The 15,245-nt window shown below is 48.4% G+C and overlaps 1 protein-coding gene across 6 annotated transcripts in view; it reads left to right on the top strand.

The window, feature by feature from the left end:
• LOC124303811 (uncharacterized) overlaps positions 1-15,245 on the top strand; it is a 176,651-nt gene that overhangs the window by 118,430 nt on the left and 42,976 nt on the right. For all 6 annotated transcript variants that reach the window (XM_046761511.1, XM_046761508.1, XM_046761507.1 and 3 more), the window contains one exon: positions 6,858-6,995. In XM_046761511.1, the coding sequence (XP_046617467.1) occupies positions 6,858-6,995 (138 nt within the window). The remainder of the gene's footprint in view (positions 1-6,857; positions 6,996-15,245) is intronic.

Raw genomic sequence — 15,245 nt, 5'->3', positions numbered from 1 at the left:
GGAGGAAGCGGGGGGCCTCTTGTATATCCTGTTTGTGAAAATGAGGAAGAAAAAGTTGAAAGGAACGGGCGGGAAATGCGAGGCGACTGATGGGCGGAAGAAGAGTGGGAAGGGATCAACTCTGAATGCTTGGATAGCAGTGTCGAGGGTTCTTAATTCCGAGAGAAGGTCCCTTCCATACCTCTTTTCCCCTATCCAACTTCACCCTGGAGTATCGCTACGTAACTGCCGTCTTACGTTATATCTCCAGCGGCAATATCCCTCCGTGTACATCCATGGAAAAGAACCGACTCGACGGTAGCTCGTTGTCACTCAGTGTCAGTGAATTATCGTCCCTGTATTTTTCCAGCCTCGCGATGACTGAAAAATTTCAGTTTTTTCTATACTTTATTTTTTTTTTTTTTTTTAATTCTTGTTTTCCTTTCATCTCGACGCTGCTCGACCCGGAAATCCGATCAAGTCGGAGACTGTCGAAAGTGACGCAACGCCGCGACAGGGAGATGCGGTGGTGGTTTTCTCCGCGACCGGATTCCCGGGATCCCGAAGATCCCTCAAATCCCTTGAATCAATCTCGGTCTTACTGCATTCGGGAGTGCGAACCGTGCTTCCGGGAGTTAGGACATTAGCCTGGGAAACCTGAAGCCAATATCGCGGTAAGCCCAAGGCAAATATGTACCGCGGGGTAAGTGCCCACACCTCCGCACGTCGCTGCGCTCGTTCCCTCGTGCAGGTTCGGCACCTATTCTCGATGGATGTATTTAAGTATAACAGGGAGCCGGAGCTAGCTTATCGCCCCCCGAAATCCTTTGGGAACACGCTGCTGAACATCGGGAATTATTCGTACCGTACGACGTTGATCTACGAAGTGGCTTCGGATATACCCTCCTCGTGCGATACCTACCGCAGTTCACTCTCCTTTGTAGTTTTACAGTTTCCGAGTCATTTCTGTGACAAGTTTCCGCGTTGGTAAACGCGGAGGGGTAAGAAGCACATTAAGCCCACGATAAAGCGACCACGGTCCGGCAAGTATGTACGCCTGCGTATGTATGTAATAGTCGGATGGATGCAGTTTGTAGAGGAATCCGGTTCGTTTAACCAACTAATTTAATTACCGTCGCTGCGGCGCGGCGCGGGCAAATGCCTACTTTGTAACGGGTAACCGCGGCCGCGTTACATTCGCAAGTGAACCAAGGTCGCTCCTTCGACCCACGTAATTCCCAGCAATTTCTGGAGTCCCTCGCCGCAAGCTTCGCCTATGGTAGCTACGTCTAGGTACCGAATAATCGTCTAATTTCCTACCGCTGGCTGGGCCGATGGGAGAAAGCTCGAAATTCGCAACCTTTATCCACTTTCTTTCAGGAATCTGCTCATTTCACAGTCGACGGAAGTCGTACGCAGCGGATGGACGAATGGATATCTTCGGTGGCTCGTGGTCCAGGCCACCGTCGACCGCCGACTCTAATACCTCGGGCTTGCCGGACCGGGAACGCCCGAAGGATCAAAACATTTTCGCCCCCGCCCACTTCGACATAGATCAGACCGCAACCAATCGCAGGAGTCCGCGTCCCCGGACCATGGAGTCTGGCCTATGGCGGATGAGCGACCGAGAGACCGAGAGAGCGAGAGAGAGGAGGAGTGAGTGCTCGTTTAAATGTACGAGACACCGCGCCTCTTATCGCATTATGGTAAATACGGGACGGTTATCTGTCTCTCTCTCTCTCTCTCTCTCTCACACACACACCCTCCGCGTCTCTCTCTACCTAGCAGGTCCGATATAGCGGGAGGAGTGCAGCCTGATTGCAAATTGACTCAAAGTTACCTGAATTATAGTTACACAAAGCGACGGTCTGTTCGTGTTTTTTCTTCTTCCTCGCCGTGCGTTAAATCTTTAAATGTAAAAGCGTAATCCTTTAATTACCGACGTGTACGTGTACGATGAAAGATCGCGAGTTTTTCCCCGGAAATGAGACGTGGATTATCCGTACACAGGTATAATGATTATACACCGGCAATCGGTAAACAATTGGCTGATTATCAATCATCGCTGCTCTAACCATCCTTAATTACGACGTATTAATTATAATCGCGTGATTATTGATCAAGGCACTAATTACTGTCTGTCCCGAAATGATTAGATTATCTTTGTTCCACGCGGCTCAGAGTTATACATACATATACAGCACGTAGATAGACGTATGTATATATAGACACGGCAGCCTCCAAGCTTATACCCACAATAGCCGTAGCTAGAGTAACTCGATGGGTCTCAAATTAATTTGCAAAGTTCAACACAAATTTCGCCTTGCTGCAGATCCGCCCAAGCCCTCCCCCCTCACCTCTTCTAGCCCTTCCCATCCGGCGTGTGTATACCTCACCCCACGTCGTGAAAATGTTAATAATTACCCACCTTGATTTGGTTTTTCATAGTACTACATTAACCCTGCGACAGAGACCTGTTACGATATCATTACGTCTGACTTGTGGGTTTTTCGGTATCTACGGAATTTTCGAATGTTGTAAAAATTTCTATTCGTCAAACGACTGGAAATGTTGTAACGCAAACTATCGAACCGTACTCCTAAGCGGGTTAAAAATGGCCAAGAACGATAATAAAAACAGAAAATAAAAACATGATATGGCCGGCGTAGGGTTGACATTGCTGAGAATCAAAGACACGTTAGTAAGTTATATTTTTTATTTTTTTTTCCCTCGTATAAGGAGTGCCGAGTCTTCGGCGAAGGGTTTGACGTATCGTAGATCTTAACTTTGTCCGCGCGGTCGCGCAGGCTTTGAGTTGGGAATAGAGATACAGTTCTGGCGCAACGCAGAGCAGTCGGCCGACGAGGCGAGGGGGAAAAGAAGACGCCGGGATAATGTCGCGAGCTTATGCCGTACGGGGGTTTCGGCTTTTACAGGTACAGGCCCCGTAAACCGGGGAATCCCGCCGAGTCTCTCAAGACTCTTCTCGCCTCGGTGGCCGTCCTGAAACCGGCTCAACGCACTTACTTTTCCGCTATGGGATAAGTTTTGCGATAACATTTCGGCACGAGGGGTGAGGACCCGCCAGATAACGAGGACTCTCAATGTAATATGCATAATCCGTAGCGCCCTATCCGCGCTGACAGCTGTGCTGGTGGGCTGCTCGGCTTCTTTGTCCCGAAGGAAAGTACCAAAATTTAAATTCGATCACCGTCATTTCTCTTTCGTGCGCATTCGACCAACATCAGTCCGAATCAATGATTTCGATTCAAAATTTTCCCATCTCCGCCCGTCTAGGAAAGCAGGTGCAACAGGTGAACGTTTAAACGGAATCGCATACAGAATGTTCGATGAATCGACGTGTGACTAATTCGTGAGATGGTCAGCGGGCTTGAGTTTCGTCCTTTCGAATACCCAACCGGCTATTTTTTTGTTACGTTTTATTCTCTGTACACACAGTACGTAACGTTTATAATTCGCGTATGACATGGCAATGAAGAATCACTGCACTTCCGGTGTTGCGATCGCCTCGCGAAATTTTTTCAACAACGACTAAAGTAAGGCGCGAAAAGAAAGCGGGGAGCAATATCGTTCGCGGCCGGAAGGGCGGGAGGGGGGGGGAGATTGAGGGGAGTACGTGACGCGGGGTAGGACAGGACAATAAAGCAAAGGATATTTGCGACAGGATCGATAGCAATTTAGCCACCCTTTGGTATTCCATCGCCAACTGCGACCCCCGTTTTCCCCATCCCCCTCCGCCCTTTTCCCACCCACCTTCCTCGTCGCGGACTGCCTAGTCAGAACAGAACTCATCCATATACATCGTGAAAATTAATAACCGGGGTTCGTCGCTTGCCGAAGGATATGGACGGGCGCTGAATAAACTTAATACTTCATCCTGCTCTTCCTTCTTCCCCTCGTCCGCGTCGGATCTACAGGCTATACGTGCGAGACCGGTCTACCTTATCATTCTCACCCCCTGTTCTCCGTTCAAGTTTCGCGAAACTTGTTTCGACGCTGCGCCCACCCATCTACGGTATTATTATTCTCGATAGGCTTTTTCTCCCTCCCTTCCTTTCTCAATTTCAATTTCAATTACAATTGCAATTAATTAGGTTTCCGGCGCACAATCCTTGCTCGTTTCGTAATTCGTTATTCTTTGCCGTTTTTTAATTATACATTCAAGCCTGAAAATACGGAACGTGGTTTAGTTTCTAGATTCCTTCACATAATATTTCACCGTCGAATCCAACCGACGCGCCAATGTTTACGCTGATCAGAGCGAGCGGCGTAAAAATAATCAATCCCTGATTTTCCATACCGACGTACCTTTCCGCGTGGTGGACAATTAGTCGGCGAAACGTTCACTGAAAACACATATCAATCCGGAACCACAGCGCGCCAGTCGTATCGGCGGACTGACCAGAAGCTGACACCGATAGTTTGGTTCTGTAACTTTTTCGGCGTTTTTCCAATTACGAGGTTGAAGTTGGTAACGTAAAATTAAAAGGATAGTCTTTTTTTCTCTCCAATGATTTTTAAGAAACTAAGATTTCGAAGTATGAATGCGTTTTGTTTTATTACGGTTCGTTGAATTTCAGACAATTCCGAAAATTGCAAAACAACGGTTTTCCCTCGGCGTAAATCGTTACCGCAACATTACTAACTTGAATATGATTTCGAATTTGACAACTTCTTCGAACGATGCGAAATTACCACCGGTATGTACAGCCGCGAACCTTTCGGCTCCTTGTTGCTCCGGCTCAGCTCGGTCACGGTCTCGTCCGAGGTAAATTAACACCCACTCTGGTCAGCCCCGTATTTGTAGGTGGTATTGTAGCCGACATTACAAAACCACCCCCTCTGGGCCTTTGATATACCTATACAGGCTGGTTGTTGCGACCTATCTGCTCCCGGTTCAATTTGTTGCGCTTCTGCGGATCGCGTTGCGGTTTCAATGCCTTGTGCTCTAATTCCCCGGGCTGCTACCTGTTTGTAATCATAATGCCAGGATGTAAATTCGAAATTCACGGCAACACCGCACGCGCACCTACCCGCTACATACCTACTCCGGATTTTAATGTAGTCTTTTTCCGTCAAAGGGAAAGCCTTCAACGTAGGCACACGGCAGGCTGAAAAAAAGTAAAGAGAACCGATGGATGGATTGGTTGGTTGGTTGGTTGGTTGGTCCGGTCTCTCCTTCGCAATCCCGGGTTGATGAATCGAGTACCGTCATTCTCTATTTACCGAGAGCAGGTACGGATCATCCCGTATAAATGCGGAAGGACGACGACTCGTGCCGTTACGTGACTTTGGGGCCCCATTGTTGCCCGTTATCCGTATACCTACCCGGCAGGACTCATTTCATCCGTGTCGTCAATGTCTGCGGACCGATGAGCGAACCAGTGTAGCTCAACCCCAACAATACCCTGCAATTTATTAGACTTGCCAACAACCGCTTCGCCCCCCGCCATCGATCTCTATCGATTATCTGCCCCGGTCGCCGCCGCCGCCGCCGCCGCTCAGTGTTCCCAATTCACCATTTGCCATTGATCACCACCGATGCGTTCACCGAAGAAGAACAGGTCCAAAGGGGCCGAAACGTCCCTCCGGTATAACGGATGTATTAAGGCCACGGACCGGTCTCGGGGCTTCGCTTCGGTCTTCACTACGAAGTGAGTCCCTGTTCTGTGCCGAAGAGATACGCGCGAACCTGATGCGGACTCGAGTCACCTGCTACCGCATCGCGGTACAATGCAGCGTGCAAACGTGCGGCATAAATGCATGAACCGTCGGACTGGGACCAGCGGACCCTGAAGCCCCTCAGCATTCCGTCCGCCACCGATAATAATCAGGCATCGGCTTTGACGCTCCCGCAGTATTATTTACATATTTCACTAGCCCGGCACTGCACAGTTGATGATTCATCGTGTCGGTGCGCCAGCCACGCTTTGGACAACCTGCGGGTTCGTTTGTACTGTGAAACACGATTGATGGAAAACTAGATCTCTTTGATGTTGCGATTTTTGGCTCTTACCGTTTCTCGCCGAGTTGCCGTGTTACGCAGAGGGTGGTGGTGATACTTTTCGGTACTTGAGGGGAAGCCAGTCGTCGGAGCTCGAACACGCGGTCAGTTTAGAATTAGAAATCGTATCGATCGGTCCATTCACCGTATATACCGGTTCGCGACGTCGGTTCTGGCATGTCTCTTATACGTGTCCGACCCTTGTTACCGCCCCGTTTCAACAGGCTTTGTCCTCCGCTGTACTCCAAAATCCTTTGCGTCTTCTCTCTTCGTTTACTCGATAATGATAACAACAATAATAACAACAATAATAATCATGCAGCGAAGAAGAAAAGATTTAGTTCATTCTGCGCGGCTTTCGATACCTCTCTCGTCGTGGTTATAAAACCGGTCGGATGTCTTGGGTTGCCCTGCCCCGAAGAGCAGGATATCCTGGTAATGATCAAATTCCGAGCGCTTAGGAGCCGTCGATGAAAAGCCACGATTTGCCTTGATCCTGCTCCTTTGACCGCGTCAGTGTCACGAGAGGGATGGTCGTTGACCTGAAAGTTTTTGACAGCCTTCGTATCAATTTCGATGCCAAATTCCCCGTGACGACGGTGAGTGACAACAAAGCAGCAGTCTCTGCAGTAATTACTCCGGCCTAAGTACAGCTTAATTACCCTCCTTCTCCTACTAGCGCTCGTTCGCTCAGGTGGATGTATAAAATCCACTCGAGTCTCGAGTCGAGAGAGCGGAGAGTTAGCTCTGAGAGTGGCGGCGGCGGCTGTTCGGGCTAATACGATAAGTCAAAAGACGCAAAGGCCCGAGAGAGAAACGTACTCACGACGCGCCTTCTTCTCTTCTCTTTCAGGAAACGGAAGCTTGGAGCTGTTTGACAGCGAGAGCGGACCGGATCTTACCCTGTCGCCTCAGACCTTCACCTCAACGACGGAGGCATTTATCAACGACAACAGCGACAGCCTAGGTGTTCCGGGAGACAACGATGCTGGTAAGTTAATCCTTCTCATATAACATCGTCCAAATGACGAACCGTGCCACCGCCGTTATGTTTGTGTAATTTTTTTTGTTTCTTCCTAATGAAAATTCACCATCGGTTGAGAACAAATAGCGGCGGCAGGGCGGCATATTCTTGCTAAGAGATAATGAAATGACGAAAAAACCGAGAAATAGGTATGCCAACAACTCGCGTTTCATTAACGCTAACGAACTCTGCACTGTACGACAACCGGCGACCGCAAATACCTGGGGAATTGGCGTAGGTAGATTGTACATATGCAGAAAACACACAACCCACCCCCTCCGACCCTGTTTTCACCCTTCGGTAACTTCCGAGGATTCGCGAATTGTCGCGCGTATATTGTGTTGTGGTATCATAGACACACACACGCTGCCGCGCAAACGTCTTTCAGCTCGAGTTTCTCGAATGTTTTCATTTTTTATTTTTTTTCCTCTTCTTCCGGTCTGTACACATGACGCCGGCTGGCTAGCTCGAGAAAATTTATTCCCACAACGGAGCCCGAGGTATTTTTCATTGTGGTAATATTCTACCCCTCCCCCCCCCCCCGCCGTACCATACCCAATTCGGTCTGGTAAACTCTTAACGGACCACCGAAAACCCGAAACGATCTCTCTCACAGAAGTCGGGTGAAACTTTACTTCAAGTTCTTCATCGCACCCCTGCTCTGTCTCTGACGTCGTCGTGTATCTACTTCTCGCCGTTCCCCTCTCACAATCACTCAGTGAGCGAGGCTGCGACCCGTCCGAAGTGACCGTCAAACGATCAAACAACGAACAGCCTTGCCTAGTTTTATGGAGGGTGGTGACAAGATGGAGGACTGTATCCGTGTATAGAAAGTTTTCGTAAAGTATAGGGAAATTGAGAGGACAAAGCACCAATCAGGATCACGTCCTCCACTACACGAACGCCGTTCCGGTCACTCCTTCAAACGTTATTTAACAATATTCGATGGACACTTCTCGAGTCACACGGCTGTATGAGATAGTGCTCCTCACATCCGTCTCCGTGTCTCCGTAGGTACTTACCTACTTTATACGTACCATCGCTCGAACAGTACAACCGTCGTCTTTGGAAGGAGATATACGACGGTTGTGCTCTTGTCTCTTCTCGACTCGGAGGTTGTGGAGGTTAGCGTTGCGCGAATGTAGTATACCTACTACAGCAGCGATCCGTCCGTACGTCGGGGTTTAATTTCGACTCGCAGTCTCGTTCGTAATGCTTGAGAAGATGTTTGACGACGAGAAGGAGAAAGAAACGGAGATGCCGGTGGGGGTGCAATATACTCTCGATACTACTAGACTGCGCAGTTTCCCTTTGAGAACAAAAGATGCGACGGGGGATGCAACGCGCGTGTACAAAGAACGGGGATGAAATATCGGAGCTGCTGCCCGGTTGAACCTTCGTTCACCTGGTAAAAGAAATGAAGTAACGGTGCGGCCGGGACGGGGGTGGAAAAAATAGAGCGCTAAGGGAGAGAGGGGTGTGGGGGTGGGGGGGGGGGGGGGGTAGAGGAGGGGTAAGACTCTTGGAAAAGGGATATTGCATTCTTGAGTCGAAGCAATTACCGGCAGCGCGAGAGGCGGTATCGTTCGCCCTCTGCGCTTATACGAAGCTCTTCTTCCTAGGCAGGGCACCCACCGCCGCCAACACCGTTACATTTACACACTCGGAAGAGGGAAGGGAGATCTAGTTGTAGTACACTAGCGCCGCGCTGGGAGAGAGAAGGGAGAAGAGCCCGATGCTCAAGAACACCGTCGCGTCGAGCCGAAGCTCCACCTCAACCTCCTCAACCTCTGAACCTCCGATGGCCCGAGACTCTTACACCCCCGCCCTGCAACAGCCTTGAGCCAGCCAGACGTAATACGCCGGCCGCTCCTCACTCGCGTTACCGCTCCGCCACTTTGTGCTACTTTTCACTTCATTGCACACTGCTACCGACCGACCTCTTTCATCGAGCTTCTTATACGCCTCTCGCCGCAAATCTTGATTATCCCTTGGTTTCACTTCCTGCATCGTATTCATTTTTCTATGCCAACTTTCTCGCCGCTCCCGCGCAATTTCGGCGTGCCTACACCGTGTTTGAAATAGTTGGGAGTAACACGGGTTAGGTATATTCACGCCCTTGTACAGACGTTACCGGCGGTAGCTGGTATATATTGTATACATATATTATATGTATTCTTTGTTCTCTGTACAACTGCCGTCGTCCCAGGCATGCGGGGTTGTATCGTTACCGAAACGGGAGTTTTGGTATGTGGAGTCAAGTATTTTCAGCTCACCGTTCATTCCGTGCGGGGTTAAGGTTATTAACTTCCCTAATTTCGCGCGAAATCCATAAAGCTTCGTTTTCATTGTACGTAAACAGTGCGGAATGCTCGTTCGGCGAGGGCTGAGGAGGCGGAGGCGAGAGAGTCGAGAACCGAGAGGGAGAGGGAGAAAGAGGAAAGAGGAGCGCTCTGGTGACGGGAGTCGCAGGGGGTCAGGGGCGAGAGGGAGGGCGATGGTACAACCTCGTTGGCTCTAATGCGGGCTATTCAGCTCCCACAATGCACTAGTAATACGATTTCATCCCTCTTCCCTGCACACCCCTCACACTGACAAGGCACGGGACAAACACTGCCGCGAGCACACCACACGCACCTGACCTCACTTCGCAGTCTACCTACCCTACCGACCCTACACCAACCCCCTTCACCTATAATCCCTCTCCCCAACCCCCAAAGCTCCCATGGGGTTCGCAGTTCGAAGAAGGCTTCGCCGGGCGCCGTTTCGTCTGGCCCATCTCATTCTCTGTAACTATAACTATTCGCAGCAGCTCTCTCTTTCTCCCCGTGTCGTTCCTATAGCTTCCACCTCTCAATGAAACTCGAGGCTGTTGCCTTCCATTCTGCCGCTGCTGCCGTTTAGAACGAGAACAAGACGCGGATGAGAAGGAGAAAAGAGAAAAAAAAATAAACAAAGAATCGCAAAAATCAAAGGACAGCCATCTCGCTTAATCACGCTGCATGAGTATACCTACTAGATTTACCTGTCGTTTTCATTTGCCAACACTGTGAATGTGCAGCAAGTATAAAGATTATACCGTATTAGCGGGGGAAGGGTTTGAAGAATGGTGTTGTTCAAGTTAATTCATTTTATGAATTTACTCGCGAATTTCATCGGCATTATCCAGCCGCAACGGCAGCTCTCTTTCTCGCCACGAGTATTAATGCTTTACCCATGCGTGAAATTCTCTCCGAAATGATACGGTGGGTGAACCGCGACGCCGCGATGTGACGCGACCCTGCCTGCAATGTACGTACACCACGATTCGCAGACCGGTGATATATTACACCCTCTGCCGGATTACTTTAGAGAAGAGGAAAAAGAAGAAGAGGAAGAAGAAGAAGAAGAAGAAACGAAGAATAAGCACGGGTGGGGGGTGGCAGGTGTAGAAGAAAAAGTACAGACGTGCCGAAAAGAAATGGGGGGAATAACGAAAAAAAATTATCATCTTTCTTTTTTTTTTCCCGCCGTGCGGCTTCTATATACGAAGTACCTAAGTGTGAGAAAGCTTGAATTCACGGTGTCGACTTTTCATTCGCAGGAATTAACCAGGGCGATCACTACGTCTGCGTTTCTAAATACTAAAATTTTATTTCGCGGGTATTCGTATAAGCAGACAATATCATGTAATTTTTTACGAATATTTTTTCGGTACTTTCATTCAAACTTGTCTATTCTTTTCTCGCTTTAGTTGACACACTTACCCTCCACAGTTTATAATCTAAAGCGCACCTTGGATTTAACCCGTTTTCTGAATAAGCTATGTAATTGGTAATCCAACATGGTTTACACAACGACCAGCTGAAAAACAACGTTATCCACTTTTCAACGAATGAAAAGCTTTTATCGCGAGCGGGGCGAGCTTTGACGAAAATTTCTTTCACAACATAATGAAACGAGCAGAGAAAATATCCGCTCTGAATGATAACGACAGCTGTAAAAATAATGAAAAACAGCTCGAGGGTCTTTACGAAATCTCACGCAGGGGTTAATGGCACTGAAAAGCGCTCGAAAGCGGATAAATCGCTTCGTTTCAGTTCAATCAAAAACATTTAATTTGTTCCACTTGATTCTCGGTAATGTTTTTATTTCTTTGCGAACCGTTTCGGTGAATTGAAAACCTGAAAATAAGAGATCCGAGTATCGTCAATCGCGCCCTTATGCGGAATTACGCAACCCCGAGGAGATGGCTCTGGGTAATTATTGACCGTTACCAGAAGCACGCGAGCATCCGACGAAAGAAACGAGCGAAAATGAGTTTCAGAGATGAGGATATTTTGCGAGAAACATGGAGGTAAGCTTGGTGCACGTTTCATAGATCGACAGAATTCTATAGAAATGAAGCCAAATTTTTTCCTACTTCCAACTTTTTCCTACGTTGAGAACTATTTTTCAAAATATATGCATACGCGTTCAGCCGCAAGTGTTTTATTTGCCCAACCGTCGAGAAAGTAAATTATTTCCTACATCATTATCGAACTCGCGTTAACGGTTGCAGATTTTTCCAAAAGCCCAGTCAGGCAAAAAATCTAGGCCAGAGCTGGCGCAACTAGTTTGTTGACGCAAAATTACGTTCTCCAGGGTACGAAGAACGCGACGAGTCTGCCGCTATAAATTATACGATTCCAGGCGTCAAATCGCCGGGTTTCGCCCGACAATTCGATCCGCTAGCTACGCGATCGGCTTCCCGAGTCTGCAGCTCGTCGTCGCTCGATCGTTACTAATCGTCACCAGGGAAAAACTGAGAACTAACTGTAATCGCCGCGTCCCGGACCAAAGTAATAATTCAAATAAACTGATGATTCGTAGATCAGTGATTCGTGTTGGATTGTAGTTTGATACGAAATTATTATACGCGAGTATTGCGGTTACATCTTACAGTCGACTAACAAAAAACTTGTAAGTACAATAACGTGAAGTAATACCTGCAGGAAGCAGCGGAGAGATTCGAAAAGTAGAAAGTAAGATATAAGCTGGGGAAGAATCAAGTACCCGTAGGCAAAAATCAATCGGCGATGCGAGACGCGAGCGGAATTTTAAACGAATTCATATTTGAAAAAGCCTTCCGCGAAACATGCGAAGAGATACAGAGGCCATCGCGATTCGCCCTCACGGTTATCGCGTTCACCTATAAACAGAGGACTAGGACCCCCACTGTTATCTTTTTACGTTTCCTTATTTCCTTTCGTTTCTTGTTATTTCACTTTATACCTTATCCGACAATCTGTTTCCTTGTCCAAACTTGTGAAATGTGATGCGAAGCGAAACGGGCAGCAAGCTGCCTTCGCGACGTTTTGCATCTATAAACGATAAATTCTGGATACGCTGCGTGAAAGCTAATTATGCTCTCAGGAACTAGTTATCCGACTATCCGTTCCACGGCGAAGACGACATTCCAACGATAAGAATTCCTGAAACTGCTGTGCGTCTTCTTTCTAATAATAAGCTGCTTTCACATCCCATCCTTGCCCTATTTCAACTTCTGTTGTACCTTCGTTAAGCTTGATTCTTCTTGAATATCCTGAAGCCTGGAATTTATGACCGGGCCAGCCAGATGGGCGACCTCTCTATTCCGCACGAGGGTGTTCCATTCGGAGATAACGTTATTTCGATACAGTTTTAATTTTTTTAAATTCTTTTACCTCCATCTGAAAAATTTGTTACCTACTCCGAATTTAAATTCTTCCCAAGTAAATATAACTCTATGTAAGGTGATGTCCTTCCGCGAGAATCGCACTTTTTAACGGAAAATTCTACAATGCGCCCGAAATAAACGTGAAACCGCCATTGCTGCCGCTATTTTTCACCTCGCGTTTCGAGCAAGGAGAGAACAGCGAGTGCCTAACCCGCCTCTTGTACAACAGTTTATCGTGACACCCGTCAACCCGGCCGAAAGCTCTTATCGCCTCACTCGAAACCCCGTCCTTTGTCCGCTCTGAAGAAGGACTATTATTTTCCTCAGGGCGGTTTCAGCCGCCGTTGAAACTTTTCATTGTAACCACTGAATCCATTTTCGGGTATCCTAGTCTCGTAGTCGAGTCCATGTATTCGGGTGTCCACGTAGACGTGATTTAAGGAAACGGCGTTTCGGCTTCTAAAAATGAAACGATAGAATTGACTCGTCCCATGTGTCCCAAAACAATCGGCCCAAACTCGGGAGAAGATACAGGTTCGAAAATCGCAGTGGATGTCCTCGAGGAGGCCCAAAGGACACTCGCGGGCCGTCCCCTCGTCCATTTAGGAGTGAAATTTCATCCAGTCGGGTTGACAATCTTTCGGGGTGTCAGAGGCTCGGTATGCACGCTCGTAGCACGACGCGGCTCGCGATAAATCACCCCGTCATTTTCCCCTCCTCGTAACCTCTTGCAGAATTCGCGGTGTCGCGTAACTCAAATATGTAAACCTCCCCCCTTAGCCCATCCACGTAACCATGAGGCGTGCAAACACATCCACCCTGACCCTTGTAATAACCGTAGGCGGTGCGTACTCTTTTAACTCTGTTACGAGAAAAGAAAACGGAACGGAACGAGATGGGGCAGGGAGGGGGGGGGGGGGGGAGGCTGGATGCCGTTGTTGTCTCACTCGCATTTATCGCCAAGTCTCTGTTTCCTCGACCGCTAGCCGGCACCAATGAGTTCCCGCAGGTTGCGAAGAGCTTTCATCCCTTCTCTTCCCTCCATTCGAGGCCGATCCGTCCGTCCGTCCGTTCGTCCTTCTGTCCGTAGGTATTTCTCTATCCGTCGAAGGCAGCGGTTTGGGCCGCGGGATTTCTCCCATTCGCTTTTGATAATCTCCTCGCGTTAAAGCCCACTTTGTCTTCGGCACAGCGATATCTCTGTACACCGGTGCCAAACCGCCCCCGCCTACCATCCTTCCCCCCTTCCCTCCATCCGCCCGCTCGCTTTGGTCCCGTTGGGAAACTTGTTAATCCGGCACTCGAAACTTGAAAACCACTTGAATCCTCGACTCTGAAATGATTAATTAGTAACTATAGTGGCAAGTTGGCGCGCTTCGTGCTCGGCGTGCTCTGCCTTCCCATCCTTCCGATCCTTCCTCCCGCTCCGTCCTAAGCCTGTCTCTGGTAAGCTCACCAGTCCCGAGTACGCACCCGATATCTATTGTACACTAGAGACGGATTCTGAACCTAGTTTCAAACCTATAGTTGTCATCTGTAATCCATATAACGTCGTGATTACGCGAAAACGTTGCTTTCTTTTAACCCTAGAACGGTAACGCAATTTTATTTTTTTTTTTTTTTTTTTTTTTTTTTTCACCTACTTCAGTAACGAAGGTTGCAAAAACGTCCCAACCTTGTAAATTACATCTCTCGGCTACGTCATATCGTTAAGAGTTCTACAGAGTCCTCATTTTCTTCGTTTTTTAACAGAGTATCACGTGGGCCTAAAAACTATTTGCATGAATCCCAAAAGAAAAAAAAATATTAAAATTTCACGTGTCTCGAGTCGGAAACGTAAGTTGGCGTGGGGTATTTTTTTTCACCTCCCCCCGTTACCGTTATAGACTTAGCTATGTACGAAAATGACTGGAGATCGTACCGAAGAAATACAAAGTTGCAGGCGCGTCAGTCACCCACACGACCCTCCTCACAGCTCCAAGCTCCTCGTGTCTCTGTGCGTTACTCTGTTGGCACAAACGTAGGATAATCTCTTGACAAAGGGCCATCGACTATCGAGTGGGCTATTCTCTTTGGCCAAACAAAGGTCCGAGGGTGTTATGTATAGAACACGGTTATGCGGTTGTGTTGTAATCGGAGGTGGAAGAGGATTTCGGTGTCTACGTATAATATCCGGGTGATAAATAGTGCACAACACCGAAGGGCAAAGGGGTGTGTAATCGACAAGAACGATGATCGGGGTTCGGACGAAGTGACCGGTGAGACGGTTTTTAGAACTGGCGAAGGGTGAGGAGGGGGATAGAGAGAGGCTGATACGTTCGGCATTTATTGCGCGTTGGATCGCGTGTTTGTTCAACGTGGGTGCCGCAGAGCAACCTTACTTCTCCGCTTCTGGTTCCGGTGCTGGTTCTGCCGTAGCTTCTTCTCCTTGCGCGGGGCAGGATGAAGTGTAAACAGCCAGTTACCAGGAACTCGGCAAACAGGGTAGTAACGCACCGCTGCTGGTAGGTACCGATGCGGAGTTGGGCCACCTTATATAT

Source organism: Neodiprion virginianus, chromosome 4, assembly GCF_021901495.1.
Source record: "Neodiprion virginianus isolate iyNeoVirg1 chromosome 4, iyNeoVirg1.1, whole genome shotgun sequence".
NCBI classification, from domain to species: domain Eukaryota; kingdom Metazoa; phylum Arthropoda; class Insecta; order Hymenoptera; family Diprionidae; genus Neodiprion; species Neodiprion virginianus.
Note: the sequence above shows the minus strand (reverse complement) of the source record. Positions and strands in the feature narration are given on the sequence as shown.